At 34.3% G+C, this 15,814-nt stretch overlaps 2 protein-coding genes across 8 annotated transcripts; both read left to right on the top strand.

Annotated features, from left to right (window-relative positions):
* The first annotated feature begins 1,897 nt into the window (after positions 1 to 1,897).
* On the top strand, positions 1,898 to 11,548 carry LOC118517185 (elongation of very long chain fatty acids protein AAEL008004-like). Of its 6 annotated transcripts, none has more exons than XM_036063105.1 (8): positions 1,976 to 2,474; positions 3,554 to 5,320; positions 6,622 to 9,858; positions 10,271 to 10,332; positions 10,409 to 10,740; positions 10,810 to 10,915; positions 10,993 to 11,129; positions 11,213 to 11,548. In XM_036063105.1, exons 3-8 carry the CDS (start codon positions 9,722 to 9,724, stop codon positions 11,369 to 11,371), a joined length of 933 nt encoding a protein of 310 aa, XP_035918998.1. In that variant the 5' UTR covers positions 1,976 to 2,474; positions 3,554 to 5,320; positions 6,622 to 9,721; the 3' UTR covers positions 11,372 to 11,548. The 6 variants fall into 6 exon arrangements, with proteins under 6 accessions (XP_035919005.1, XP_035919004.1, XP_035919006.1 ...); XM_036063107.1 differs by having other exon boundaries at positions 1,981 to 2,474; positions 6,622 to 9,940; positions 10,122 to 10,332; XM_036063106.1 differs by having other exon boundaries at positions 1,981 to 2,474; positions 6,622 to 10,332.
* Positions 11,549 to 12,795: 1,247 nt separating this feature from the next.
* LOC118517184 (elongation of very long chain fatty acids protein AAEL008004-like) lies at positions 12,796 to 15,792 on the top strand. 2 transcript variants are annotated; one of them, XM_036063104.1, is made up of 5 exons: positions 12,796 to 12,972; positions 13,036 to 13,229; positions 13,298 to 14,565; positions 14,630 to 15,333; positions 15,405 to 15,792. In XM_036063104.1, the coding sequence occupies exons 1-3, from the start codon at positions 12,912 to 12,914 to the stop codon at positions 13,862 to 13,864; spliced, it is 822 nt and encodes a 273-aa protein (XP_035918997.1). In that variant the 5' UTR covers positions 12,796 to 12,911; the 3' UTR covers positions 13,865 to 14,565; positions 14,630 to 15,333; positions 15,405 to 15,792. The 2 variants fall into 2 exon arrangements, with proteins under 2 accessions (XP_035918997.1, XP_035918995.1); XM_036063102.1 differs by lacking the exons at positions 12,796 to 12,972; positions 13,036 to 13,229 and having other exon boundaries at positions 13,977 to 14,565.
* Positions 15,793 to 15,814: the final 22 nt, after the last annotated feature.

Raw genomic sequence — 15,814 nt, 5'->3', positions numbered from 1 at the left:
TAAACCAAACGACAGCAAAATTAGTTTGTTCATAAAAGACGGAATGGCTGTATTACCTGAAGCTAATTACAAAATACAATTCACATCGGAGACTTCAAAATATATCGAATTCTAAAAGCATGTTAAAAACTGCTAAATCGTATAGAAAAATAAAATTGCAAGATATAAATAAACTTACGATGAAAGCGAAAAAAGGAAAACGAACATACTTGAACAATATGAAAGGAAAGTAATTACGACTGAAAATAGATAAATTAAAGACAGACAATTTTAAAAGCAAAAAAAGATACGACAATATGCATGCAAGAAGAATGCATGCGGTTTGATGAAACGACGGAAAATATATTTAATTATTTATTTATTATATATTTATTATGATGGCTTGAAGCCGTATTGTCAGCACCGCATGTGCTGACGAAATACAAGTACCAAAAAAAAACACAAATTCACATAAAAAATACCAAAACATTTCCTCCCAGATATTTCGCCTTATCCCGTGCGTGCTCGGTTGACGGAAAATATAATGTTCAAAAATATTCAAAGGTATCAACAATACGACAAGATAATATATGAATGAATGCGATTTTTTTCTCATAAATTATTGATTTTTTTCTCATAAATCATCGACGCTGTCTAGAACCGATACCTTCAAAAGCATATCATACATACCTGAATGTGCATCTCCTCGTTCTTTACCTGCTTGTGCATCTCATCGCTACATACCTGCACCTGGCATTGGCCACAGAAGGCAGATGGTGACCACACCAGCCAGGACGGCACTCACTGCTAGGTGCAGTGGTCCATTAGCGATGCATAAGACAGTCTGCGTAACCCTGATCTACAAAAAATCTTATAAACAAATGAATCCTTCAGGGACCAAAGTCTCTTTCAGACATTGCAACAATTACAACGTTTTAAAAATCCTTAACCTGGTCAGTCTACATAAAAAATAAACGCTGTTTGATGTAATGCCTTTTGCTCATTGTCTGCTTGCTTCCCGCGACTCCTAGATGGCGCCAAATGTCTTACAGTGTGTCTACATTGTTAGCGACATTCCGCTGTGAAAATCAAAACTTCATACGAAAAAAAATACTGTTAGACAAAAAAATCGTTGAGGGACCGAAGTCTCTTTCATCCAAAACAACAACAATAACATAGTAAAAATTCTTAACCTGGTCAATTGAGATAAAAAATAGACGCTGTTTGATGTACTGCGAATTGCCTATAGTCTGCTTGCTTCCGGCGACTCCTAGATGGCGCCAAACGTCTTACCGTGAAAATCAAACGCATAATCAAACAATTAAGGACGCTGTAGCTTTAAGCAAAATACGCTTTTTTTATTCTCCAGTTTTTAATCTATATTGTGTAATTTTATGAATAATTTAATTAATAATAACAGATATCACGGTCGTACATGCGAAGAAAATGCTTCTACGCTAATTTCTGCCCTACCAAACATCGTTGGTCTCTGCCCGATGATTAATTGAAGCTTGTCGAATTGTTTTTCCTGTTAACATGAATTTTTTTTGTTGATAGGTATTGAAATATTGATATAAAATTGATTATTTTTTCTAGATCATAGTTTTTAATCGTTAGAGTACATCTTGACAATTGTTATTCCTGGTTGAAATATAACAAGAATGTAATAAAACGAACTGGTTGATATTATAACAGTTTCAAAAATCTTCTGTACCAACTGGGATACTGTCGCGGCGGGAAAATCGCTAACAATGTAGACGCCCTGTTAGCTTTGCTACAATGCAAGTTTAATTATCCAGCTCCCAGTTATTTTGATTCAACAAGCTTGACAAATAATATAACTATAACCCACAAAAAGAAGCGTTTTGTACGAAAAGAAACAATCGACGCAAAGAGACATTTTATGATTCGTACAGAGTGCTTGACAAATGGAAACTTAAATAGCCTTATTGATTGTCCTTCAACAGGTATAAAAACATACACAGATGATAGAAATACGTATTTATACCGGTTCTTTGTGTGTGCTGCTCACTATGACTAAGCGATGAAAGTTTTACTGCATTTAAAGGAATATGTATGTGTGTTTTGATGAAGTTTGTATTTTTTTTTTTTTTTTTTTGGTAAGAAGAAATGATTGCTAATGCGCATGCTTAAAGCATGTTGAATGTATTGGTATAGAGCAGTCTTCTATTGTGAAAAACATGGGTTTGCACTAATTTTCATCTTCCAAATACATTACATGAAAGGATAGAAACCGGTCAATATCCACGTGCTGTACAGTAGACAAATAAACTTAAATCATCTTGTTGTATCGTGTGCTATTACTTGAATGTATTTCTGAGTGGCTTAGTCTCTTAGAAATAGTCTGTTTATTGTGATGCTTTAAACTTGCACAGAATTATGCGTGTGTCTTGCGAAGCACTTAATCTCAAAGATATGTACAGCAACAAATTACAGGAATATCAGCATAAATTACAGGATAATCAGCATAAGTGGTGAGTTAAGTGCAATATGTTACTGTTTTTCAAACCACTTTAACAATATTATCATTGCTAGCATTCATTTCAGTAGTTTCTTTCAATTACGTCTCAAGGTGGGAAATGTCCCTATTATCTATGGTTGTTGCGCAATGATTACTTTTAAAAACGGTGTAGTAAGTGCCTTGTATATTATGAATAATTTGATGTAATGTATACATGTGCTTGACCAGCTTAAATTCTTAGATTCATGCTTAGATTTATACTACATCTTAAGAAAGGTCAAATTTATACAATAATTTATTTTATTTATTTATTTATTAAGTATTACGGACTGATGCCGTATTGTCACTACTGAATGTGGTGACTGTGAGTTAAATTCACGAAAATAAACAATTAACAAAATTAACTAGGCATTTCCTCCTAGTTATTTGCCATATCCAGGGCATGCTCGGTTGTGTATGGAAGAATATATATATATAATAATGTTGATTGAAAAATAACATTGATTTCCTTTACCGACAAACCGAAGAAATACAATTTCGAATATAACAGCGAAAGTGCAATACAATAGAAACGCGCAATCATTGTCTATGAGAGCTTTAGATAAAAATTATCGTAGAGTTTTTTCTTGTAGTATATTTTAATACTAGAGCAAAGAGCAATGCCACTCATGGTGTAAATTATTTGGATTTTTTATCGCTTTATTGTTGTTTTTTCGAAGGACACATGTCTATCTAGGTCTTTGGATTCCATTTGGGTTTTTTTTACTTAACGTACATGTTTCTGGATAGTCGATGTATTGTGCATCCTATTATGTTAAAAATCTATAAATTAATTAAATTGTTTGGTTTTTAGCAAGAATTCGGTATCCAAGATAAATGACAAAGAGCAATGTAGCAGCTTTAATTTTAGCACAGTTATTTTTAATCATAATGCAATTAGAGACAATTTCATAGTTTTGATAGTATAACATACCTTTTAATACTACTGGGAGGAGTGTTTGTAATCTTTTTCAATTTCTTCGTGTTCTAAATGATAATTTTAATAATATTTAACCCTACTTCTCTTCAATTTGTATTTTTATTATTTATCAGAAAACAATGCCATAACGCAAAACCGGGAATGCAACAGAAGCTGAGTCACTAAAACAACAATCACGTTTGCTTGGAAACCTTTCAACTGCACTAATTTCCCAACTGTCTTCTACGCCATGTGAAGTAAATAGAACAATAGAGTAACAGAAAGGTTTTAAACATCCCTATAATCGGTTCCTACAATTACCCATCGTTTAAGCCATTAGAAAATGTTGCTTCACGCTCAAACAAATGAAAAAAATGTGTCTCCTAATCGGCTTCATACCACGTGTGTAAGGCGAGTGTTACAGGGGAGCAATGGTTTTCGTGATAATGTATGTTGCAACGTGCCTGCTAATGCAGATACCTAAATGCAGTTGTTATACGGTAAACGTGAACCAAATATGGCTATAGGTTGTAAGATGGGAAAATCAGCATGTTGTTCGTGAACGATGCTCGCAGGATTTCATATAGGATTCTTTGTGCGAACAGAATAGATCGTAAACAGCGTGGAACACCAGTTGTGCAAAAAGTTATTCCACTGTCGTTGGAATACATAAGTGTGAGATCAATTTTACCCAGCAGTAACTTCATAAAGACGAAAATAACACCGTTATTGGCTGTAACATTGTTATCCAGAAAAGAAAAGTCAAGAGAAGAACATAAATTTTGTATTATGACTACATCTTCCTTTGAAATACAAGAGGAAAATAATCAATACAAGCTCGACGTTCTGCTTGAACAATTTAACAACTTCAAACTGGAATCCAGTGATGCATCCGAGACAGCACAACAGGTTGGCCCGAGAATTATTCTTACAGACTGTTCATGTAGCAGCGTGAATGATATGAAAACGGAAGCACAATACGCACAACTCATATTGTCGGAAGTTAATCTGGAGACAAACAACAACGACCAAAACACAGAGTGCAGTTCGAGTGAAATTTCAATTATTAAAAGTGATCGTTGGAAAGAATGTAGTGAAAGAAATCTAACAAATAACAACAGTGACAGTAATCATTTCCTTAAAATTCCTGAGCTGATTATTAATGAAAGTAGTGCGTTGAAACCCACCATCCGTAATAGCTTTTGCAGTGAAGCTCGACCTCCGTGATGCAACAGAAAAAGCATAAGTTTTTCGCGGCTTTAATAAACTCGACCAGTTATGACACGTATGTACTTATGACGGGTGGTTTTTCCGGAAGTTTGCTGTTTAAAGTGGTATCCGTGTGTGATAAATAATGTGCGTGTAAATTATCCATTTGCTCAGGAGATCGTATAGCATGGTTTCAATTATGGATGTAGAATCGGATAGACAGGTCTGTGATAATCGTGTAATAGTATCGCAAAGTGCGGTTAGTCAAAAATCGATTGATCTAGATATCTCGCTCAGGCCAATCATCGCATCAGCATCAGATCGAGAAACGGTTGATTTGGAGCTGATCACAACAGGCTCACTAGAAAACCAGTCAAATCAACCTTGCTCGTCTACAGCAAATTCTACAGCCGCAACTAATCCTTACAACCATGACGTTGGGGATACAGATTTGGTGAAGAGAAGCATGAAGTTAAATTTGGTCGATTCGTGCAGCATCAACAGCAAAGCTCGAGAGACTAGCAGCCCGGCTGACTTGACCAACACAGCAGCATCTTCAAGCAGCAGTTTAGGTGCCAGCTCTAGCACTGTTGTAACAACTACGGCTGCGATCATCATGAAACATCGGAAACTAAAAGAACGAACATTTAGTGACGAAATTGGCTCGCCAAAATCACCAGCCGCTACCACAGGTATTCCATTTATCAGCAATACGTATTTATTTTTATTAACCAGTTGCAATTGGATAAAAAAGATTCCATTAGCGCTACGCAAAGTTGTTTATGAATTATGGTCTATTCGCGTAACACTAACCTTTGATCACTCTCCAAAACCATTAAAAGTAACTTTTATTCTCATTTCTGACTTCACTGAATAAATTTGCTACATGGTAATTACATACATATATTCCAACAAAATATATTTTTATATATGTATTTACGAAGTGAGGTCAAGTGGCTTGCTAATAGCAACGTCAGCCTTTCACACGACAGGCTCGGTAACAAACATCATCTGGCCGGTTCTCCTTCAACAACTGCTGAGGATTGTGTTATGTAATATACATAAAGCTAGTAAGCTACCTACAAAAATATATTTGCTTATCGCAAAGAAATTTAGGACGGACAATTTGACTTTCCATATAAATTACATGGAAAAGATCTTCTCGCATAAAAGGTCTTTCGTAAGATACCTGAAGTACCTATACAAATTAAATACGTTGTGAGAGAGTTGAAGGCATTTATGTTATCAAAAATGACGGTAACATGCGAGATGTCAATTTATTTTTCTATTTTTTGTGTATAATTTTTTATATCAGCAAAAGTTTTTTGACTCGTTAGGCAAATGCAAATTTCAATAAACCGCTATTTAAAAAATCAAATACCAAAAGAACTACAATAAAGGTTTTATTTTTTTCATTCTACTCCCTTTTTTTCCTTTGAGGGCTAACGACCTCTTGATTGATGCCTACCATTTCTAGTTTATTAGACTTATTGATACCACATAATTTGATAGCCAGTTCTCACTAGGGGGAAAAGGTATGGATGAGAATCGCTCCCCGGTCTTGTTGTGTGAAAATCGTTGCTGCTGTCATTACTACCGTAGAGCCGTCCTTCCTGCTCCTATTTGTAATGTTGTTAAGCACCCTATGTAGTAGTTAACGGTTGTCACGTTATCAAATTTATACGATTTAGTAAATGATTGCATTTTCAAAAAGATCATGGTCTATCATTTCTGGTTTCTTTAAATTAATTTGCCTGTAGTTGGATAGTCAATCATTCGTCTGGAGAGATGGTCTGAATCGGGTGTAATATAAATTGCATTCCAATACAACGTAGCAATGCATAGTCAACAAATTTGTTTGTGATTATGGATTGATAAACAAATGAGCTAACGTATTCATTTTTTATTATCATTCTTACATGCCCTACAGGTGAGGGCATCGTTCATTGTGCATTAATGATTGCTCAAAAAACTACACCAACTATGCAAGTAGAAGTCGTCGATGACCGCAAGGCACTAAGAGATGCACTGTATCAAGGAATTTTTCATCGACACCGTCGAACCATCTTTGCAGTAGGAAGCTTTTTACGAATGCTGAAAAGTCGAAATTCATCATACAACACGATTCGGAGTTCGTCGGAAGGAGAAGATGACACGAAATAAGCTGGACTACTTTGGTAACTTTGGTAACGTAATCACACTGCGAATATTATTGATTTCCCTTAATTGCCATTCCCTTAATGTGAATAGAAATATTTTAAGAAATGCAAAGAATATCATTTTATTGATCGAATGAAGTACTTAGCCTAGCCAAAGGATTCACGTTGATCCCACCGATGCCTAAATCAATTTCCCTTGGATCTTACTTTATACACTCCTTACATACACAAAACGGTTACAAAGGAAAAATGCTTTAGCATTAATGTAAACAAATTAAATGATATTTTATAACAAAATGTCCTATGTATTCAAACGGTGAGTAGTTTATAAAGAATCCAAGAATAAAAAATCTACTGTGAAATAGTATGAAATGTGTTTGATAGAACTAAAATGGTTTTTTTTATGTTGCTTGTTGGTTTTGCAGTGCGGTGAAAGGACAGTTTCCATGCAATTGACATCTAATTCGAATAAAATGACCAATTTGTAAGACAGTGATATATTAAAGTAGATCCAACCTCTGGGGAAAATAAGAAAATGTTGTTCATTTCTTGATACTATCCATTCCACACTGATACATACCGAACAATTAGGAGAGCTTAAGCTATTAAGGAACAGTGCGGCGTATAATCCATGCTAGCTTGAGTAAATATAACTCTAGTCAATCGCATGCTATCATTTCTTGTAAGACTGTTAAACACATAACCACTGAAAAATGTGTGCGTTTCAGTTGAAGTACATACTACAGCATTTTATAATTTTGTTGCTTATTGTTTTATTTAGTTAGGTGTTATGTTGTGGATTCTGGAATAATAATTCTAAAAGTTTTCAATTATGTTATTTGATACTTGTGATACATGTCAGTGTAAACCTCATTATGTTCTAGCAATACGACATTTCCTTTTCTCAATGAGTTTCTAAATTTAAGAGCAAGCAATTACCTTGAGCAGAATAATTTTATTCTTTTAATGTTTGATATCTTCATTCGAACCTTATGAGTTATTTTTTACCATATTATGTGTTCCATAGCAATACGGTCAGGCCGTTCGTGATGAATTAAAAAATGTGTCCCATCTTCATTCCTATTACCTTTCTGATAATATGTTTTATAAGAAGATTATTTGGAGAAATTCAAGGCGGGTCGGCAAATCAAATATTATTTGCGAATGATTAACATTACTCATTATTAATGGCTGTTGCGACATAAATATAAATTTAAAGACGCCAGATAATATCTTAAATAAAGTGTATGATACAGTGATAATTCTGATATCATACAAATTATTAAAAATACACGAAGATTTATCAAAATATTAACTGCCAATTGAAACAATCAAGTTGTAGCGAGCAAAGTTAACAAGTCTATGAGAATTATATCGAACAAATTTAATTAAATAGCCGAGAAACAATAGTAAACAAACGATGTTTTTTTTTTTTGTGATCAGAAAAAAGGATTAAGCATGCATACATGTACAAGCATACAAATATGATATTAGCAACATGAATCTGATACAAGTCCCGCCTGTTAAAATTGAAGTTTTTTTCTGAAACGATCATGAATAAATCTGATGAGAGCAAAAAAAGGTAACAGAAGGTTGCTTAGACCATATTATAAGTGAATAACATTGAACGAATACCACATTTGCGAATGTTTTTGTTGAAGTCATTGTTTCGTACACAAGACTGTTTAATGCCGGACACTTGGTGCTGCAACGTGTAATGTTAATATTGTGCAGTTTGTTAAAAAAAATGTTGTCAGAAAATCTCCGAAGATCAAGGAAGTAATAGTTTTAAATCACCAAAAAATTATAAAAGGAAATGGTAAAATGCTAGGACTCACCTAAAATCGTGGTTACAAATGAATGTATTCACTATGCAAAGTGTGTAGCTATTGTACGCAACGTGAACTACATTGTAATATCGAAGGCAAGCTTAACTTGTGTGAGAATTACTTTTGGAAATAAATACATAAACTGTGTTGTAACGATATATACACATATTATGCGTCGATGATATGTTTTAATACTTGAAATGATCTAATGTATCACTCCATGCCGGTAACAAATAAAATCATTTCTCTTATAATGATTTTAATGGACCATGGAAATTAAATTTTACGTTTTAACTTTTTACTAAAATTTTTATACATTTAGCAATTACTCAAATGGACGACTGTAGTTTACTTGTGAGTTATGCTATGCGGAATAATACAAAACGGTATAATTTCTTCCTCTTCTTTGCATTACAGTGTGCAATGTAGTTATGAGTTAAAACAATATTGAAAATTTTAAGGTTTTAATTTGTTTGTTTTATTGTGTTTATGTATCTACATGACTTTGATATGTTTAACCCTGTAAGTAACTTTAAAAATAAATAATTTCGAAATATTTCGAATGAAATGAAAAAAATACATACCTAGAAATGAACAAACTGATAAATAATGATACTAAGGACATGACTCTATACTTAGCAATGTAACCTAGTTTAAAAATTTTGCAGTAATTTACTTCCCCTTTACATTTTATGTTTAATTGAAATGTTAGAAATAAGGTACCGATCAAAGCTCAATAGCAAAGCACATGCAGCACTACTTTAATCGCTGAGTCGATTACAAAAACAACACAGTCAAAGTTAACAGTAATGAGAACGTGAGAGATCACTGACTCTTATTTAAAATAAAACCACCCAATCGTAATTAAAACAGTTTTGTACTAGGTGGGTCTGCTATTCTCTAAATTTGCGTATTTATGTAACCCAATAAGGTGATTTGCCTGTTCCTGAATGATTACTAACAGTGAGTTTCGTATGATATTACGTACAGCTTACTATCAACAGCGAGTTGTATGTATTTGTAAGTACCGATTGTTATTCAAATGGTTACTGCAACGTTTCTGTATCGTTTGGTAGAAAATGTGAGGCCAGACATTCTGTAATTTATGCATCGTATGCAGCTGGCAGAAACAAAGACTAGCCACTCGCACATGTTGAACAATCAACCAAGAGAGGTGCCGTGTGGTAACTTTAGCATTTTGTTGGTCATTTTTGTGCTGGTGGTTGAAATTGGTGATTGCCTGTATGTGGACTGGCGGTTCATTCGTAATTGAACGTTTGATCAATCCATAGTTGCATAGTTAGATCGTGATAAGATAGTTCAGGTTTGTGGCTTGTAATTCCAACATTTTAGAATCAGATGATTCAAGAAAATGTGCAATAATAGATGCACTAGCCAGATTATTCTGGCAGCAATAAATATGTTTATGCTCTGCAATACATATTATAAACTGTAAAAAAATTGAGCAAATTTGAATCGAATTTGTGTGTGTTTTTATCCGGTAGAGACGACATGGCCGTGTTGCTAAGTTTGAATTGTGTCAGTGTGTTTTAAACGTATCAGTTGCATTTAGCGGGTTTATATTGAACATTGAAGAAAATTTTCAGCGCAACGAGTAAAAACCGCTTTTTTAACGTGTTGAGTTGCTTTTCAGCATGGCGTTAGTGTTGCGTAATATATACCAAACGTTTAATTACTTTTTCACCGAATACAAAGGTTTGTAGTGCAACTTGATACATTAATTATTATATTTAGCGTGCTCTAAACATTTTAATTTCATGTTTACTCACAGATCCTCGAATCGAAAATTATCCTTTGCTAGGTTCGCCATGGCCGATTGCAGCGATCATTGTGTTGTATCTAAAATTCGTTTATGATTGGGGACGTCGGCTGATGAAACACCAAAAACCTCTAGACCTAACGACGGTTATGAATATATATAATTTGATACAGATCTTTTTGAATCTTTACATCGGAATTGTTGGTGGTTTAAACTCCTACTTTACTGCAGACTATAGCTGGAGTTGCGAAACGATAAACCAAAAAGACAACCCATCGAGGCGCAAGCTCATATTTATCACATATCTTTATTTTATTTCTAAAATAATCGATCTGCTAGACACGGTAAGATTTTGACGCTTTAAACAATAAGCTTGTAATTTGACACATGTTATCTTTTTTTCTTCAATTAAGGTTTTCTTCGTGTTGCGGAAAAAGTACAATCAAATAACATTTCTTCATACCTATCATCATGCAGGAATGGTTCTAGCTACGTATATATTTACAAAATTTTTAGCTGGTAAGCATTTGGTTGTACACTAAGATGACGTTGTCAATACTCGATGCTAATAATTCATATCGAAACATAACTTACAGGAAGCCATGCAACATTGTTGGGATTGATAAACAGTTTTGTACACGTTATCATGTACTTTTATTACTTCCTTACATCATTCAAACCTGAGTTGAAGAATTCTTTATGGTGGAAACGACACATAACTCAAGTCCAGCTAGTATGATGATTTGTGACATTTTTGAGACTTTTCATTAATTTAAATTAAATAAAAAATCTTTTCCCCTCTATTTTGTATTACAGATCCAGTTCACTATCCTTATGCTACATTTCGGAGTACCTTTAGTGGGTAGATACTGCGATTTTCCGAAAGTTTTACTGTTTATTGGATTCACACAAAATATGTTTATGTTTACGCTGTTTGCTGATTTTTACATTAAAACATATATTAAAAAGAAATAAAAAGTTTTTAGAAGAAGGTTGCAAAAGATTTTTTTTCTGTCTCTGTTAAACTTATTAGAATTATATACTAGTTTTTAATAACAATAATCGGTAGAAGTTAAAAACATTTATGTTACTATCAAATGCGCTGTAAGGGACTTTTCTTATAATGAATAAATAAAAATATTTGGAACAGTATTCCAATCTACTGTTGTGTACTTATAAATCATCAAATTATAGAAGTGTCTCAACAAGGCTAAAACTCTTGTACATTCTTAAGGAACTTTAACAGACTGAGTAATGAACACATTCAGTATGTATTAACAACAATGTACAAACTAACAAATGTTGCAACGAAAAACAAAACAAGTGAAAAGTCAATGCGTAATTTTCATCGTTTATCGTTGATTAAACTTTTGTTTCATCGCTGAACAGCATATTGTACGACATACTTATTAGATATCCGAAATAATGACGAGATCATTATTAACAATGTTTGATCATTAACAATGTACAAACTAACAAATGTTGCAACGAAAAACAAAACAAGTGAAAAGTCAATGCGTAATTTTCATCGTTTATCGTTGATTAAACTTTTGTTTCATCGCTGAACAGCATATTGTACGACATACTTATTAGATATCCGAAATAATGACGAGATCATTATTAACAATGTTTGATCATTAACAATGTACAAACTAACAAATGTTGCAACGAAAAACAAAACAAGTGAAAAGTCAATGCGTAATTTTCATCGTTTATCGTTGATTAAACTTTTGTTTCATCGCTGAACAGCATATTGTACGACATACTTATTAGATATCCGAAATAATGACGAGATCATTTACTCCATAGTAGTTATTAAAATTATACGATAATATGGTGCAAGCCGTCATACTTAAATTATAAATAAATAGTCATTAAAATTATCGACCTAACTTTCATATATTCCACAAAAAGTTGTTGTATTGCTAAAGATTTCATTTTAGAGCAAAAAGGGCTACAACAAACTTTACTTTTCGTTCTACATCTTAATATCTTTCAAATCCACAATAAGGTCAAATTATATTAGGTACCAGTTACAGTAGAGAATTTACGTACGAACAAGTCGGGAATGGAACCCATACTAAGCGTGTTGTCTATTCGGTCATTACTGTTATAATGCAAGCACAATAGTTCCAAGAAAATATGAAAATACTTAATTAATGTACCTTTCGTTTCCCTTGCACTTGATGCAAATGAATAATTGCAAAATGCATCTTTTAACTGTTAATTTTACGTAACAGTCCAAACAATTCCACGTTTGCTTCACGTCTTTTGTCAATTTGTCACAAGTTTACTAATAAAGCGGTTCATTGCTTCACTTGCGTAAAATTGACACACTCAATGGCTTTCACTTGATATCATTACAAAACTAGATTTATGATTGACTCGCAAGTAATGTGTCATTGAGACTAATGATGTGTTTAAAAACTGCAGTCCAACTATCGTGCTGGTACAGTAAGTAAATATTGGCAGTAGTGAACACACATTGAAAGTTGAAACGTACTTCTCGTATACCATGGTGACATTACTAGACTCTATTACCAATTACTACAATGATTACTTTATCGAACGAAGAGGTAAAAGTTATACGCGATTTTAAGCTCTGTGAGGCGGGGGTAATTTTTCGTGTTGTTCTTTAGATGGACGAAGTGCACATCTTCCCTTGGTCGGTTCACCTGTACTCATCGTAGGCATTGTTTTTGCTTATTTATACTTTGTACTCCGATATGGACCTCGCCATATGGTTAACCGTAAGCCGTACAATGTCCTAAAAATGATTAAGGTTTACAATTTGTTTCAAATGGCGGCAAACGTTACACTGTTCCTACGTATTGTAAGTGTGTAAGAACGGGTTGTAATACAAGAGTCGAATCTAATCTCCTTTAATGTTTTCAATTACAGTGCTATAACGTTTTTCTTTTATATGAACACTTTTCCTTTCGTTGTCAACCAATCGACTACTCCAAGTCCCGTGTAGGAATGGATGAAGTTTACTTCAGTTACGCTTATTTCTTATTGAAACTCGCCGACCTGGCAGACACCGTATTTTTCGTGTTACGAAAGAAACAGTCCCACGTTTCATTTTTGCATGTGTATCATCACTCATTCATGGTATTAACGACATACTGCGCTTTAGTATTCGTTCCGGGAGGCCATGTGCTACTGCTCGGGTTGTGGAACACGCTGGTGCATGCGATAATGTATTTTTACTATTTTCTTACCTCACTGGGTGCACACAATAATAGCATATGGTGGAAAAAATATCTTACCCGTTTGCAGCTGATGCAGTTCTTACACTTGGCTTTCCATTTTGGACGCCCTTTGTTCGATGGAAATTGCAACTTTCCAACGTTTTGGCTGTGGTACGGATTTTTACAGGCAATCATTGTGCTCGGGTTATTTTTAGACTTTTACATTAAGACATACAAATACCAGGATAAAAACGAACTCGCCCAGAAGAAAGCATGAAGAGGAAAAGGTGATAAGCAGGAAATATTTACCCTAATTAAAAAAAAGATTGCACTAAAATAAACATTATTTAATTAAATTAACAATGGTTTTTGGTCTATTTACCACATAACATAACGGGTACGTATTTTTCAGAACGCTTTTCCAGCATTATTACACCACATTTAACCCATTTTGTATATTTTTTTATTTGCAATAAATCAATTCCAGTTTTCCGTTTATCATAATAAAAAAGGGTAACCTTAATTATGTCAATTACTGTATTGTCAATTGTTGCAACCATTGAACGTAAATTAATTATCGTTTTGGTTCATATCTATCACAAGAGAGACAAGTTATCACAAGAACATCCATTTCTTGTTATCACAAGTAAACACGATATTTTTAGCCATTCATCAGCTGACGAGTTCAAGTACTTACATTGTGTTGATCGCGTTCGGCTTGAAAGGTTCCTTTTCTTTTGATATTAGGCTGCTAGAGAAAGAGCACGGCACGAGCACGATGAGTACCGAACATTATCAATTCGTAATCCTAGGTGGTGGAATAAATGGGCTATCGTGTGCAATTCGTTTGTCGAACGAATTTCCTTGTTCAACGATACAAATTATAAGTGATAATTTTAGTCCAAACACAACTAGTGACGTTGCAGCTGGTTTATGGGGACCGTACGCTTTGGGAGGAACATCCACCACTGAATGCCGGTTAGGAGTAACTGCTCACGATATGTTTGTTGGGAGATTTAACAAATATGAATAATATTTTCAGACGATGGGCTCAACAAACGCACGACTACTTCCTGCAATTGTGGCGCGGAGGGTATGCTGATCGGTGTGGTATTTGTTTGGTGCCAGTACTAGAGCTTTACGAAACGGATACAACCGTTCCTTGGTGGCATGATATCGTGTTTGGATTTAGCAAAACAAAGTTTTTGAAACCAGATGATACGAACAATCATCAGGATAGTTTTTACACTGCATTTTCATACATAACTTTTACGTGCGAACCATCAAAAATAATGAAACACTATCGTGAAGTCTTGTCCACTCGCAATGTTACGTTACGCCAGGAACATTTAACCAGTCTCCGTAGTTTGGAAAACATGATCATTCACCCGAACGCAATTATTATCAATTGTCTAGGGCTGGGTTCCCAGTCCGTTTTTAAAGATGCCGATTTATTTCCACTCCGTGGCCAAGTACAGAAAGTAAAAGCAGAATTCGTATTTCATTCATACGCTAACGAATCGTGCTACATAATTCCCAACACGGACACAGTAATTTTAGGCGGAACTAAGCAAAAACATCACAATCTACAAGTTAACCCAATTGATCGGTATGACATAAGAGCGCAATGTCTCACCGTTCTTCCTGCATTAAGAAGTGCAGTAAACGTGAAGGACTTTGTTGGATTACGTCCAGTTAGATCATCTGGTGTACGCTTGGAAGTAGATCATGCAGTGTTTGCTAATGGTAAGTCAAAGAGTTTAAATAATATTCTTAAATAATAATAGCTTCTTTTTGTTAATGCAATATTTTTTTAGGAGAGATTCATGTAATAATCCACAACTATGGACACGGTGGAGCTGGAATTACACTCGCGTGGGGTTGTGCTGGCGAGGTTACACGTTTTGTACAAGAATATGGTGTAGACACGTCAAAATGTATGTATCACAAGTTATAGAAAAGCGTAACGACACTGCCCCGCCTGTACCTTTGGAATGGAATGTTTCATGATGGTTAGAAAAGGAGTGCATTAGTAGTCCAACGATTTTTCAAGAGAAAAAATATCCAGAATGTTATTTGCTCTAAAACTAAAACTCAGGAGCAAGCAATACGGTCAGGCCGATCTTTATGAATAAAAAAAAACTCAGGAGCACATATAGTTATATTCGGACTGCATTTGACTCAAATAAATTTCATTGAACGCAATCAGTTGCTCATCAATTAATAA

This window comes from Anopheles stephensi, unplaced genomic scaffold, assembly GCF_013141755.1.
Source record: "Anopheles stephensi strain Indian unplaced genomic scaffold, UCI_ANSTEP_V1.0 ucontig60, whole genome shotgun sequence".
NCBI classification, from domain to species: domain Eukaryota; kingdom Metazoa; phylum Arthropoda; class Insecta; order Diptera; family Culicidae; genus Anopheles; species Anopheles stephensi.
Note: the sequence above shows the minus strand (reverse complement) of the source record. Positions and strands in the feature narration are given on the sequence as shown.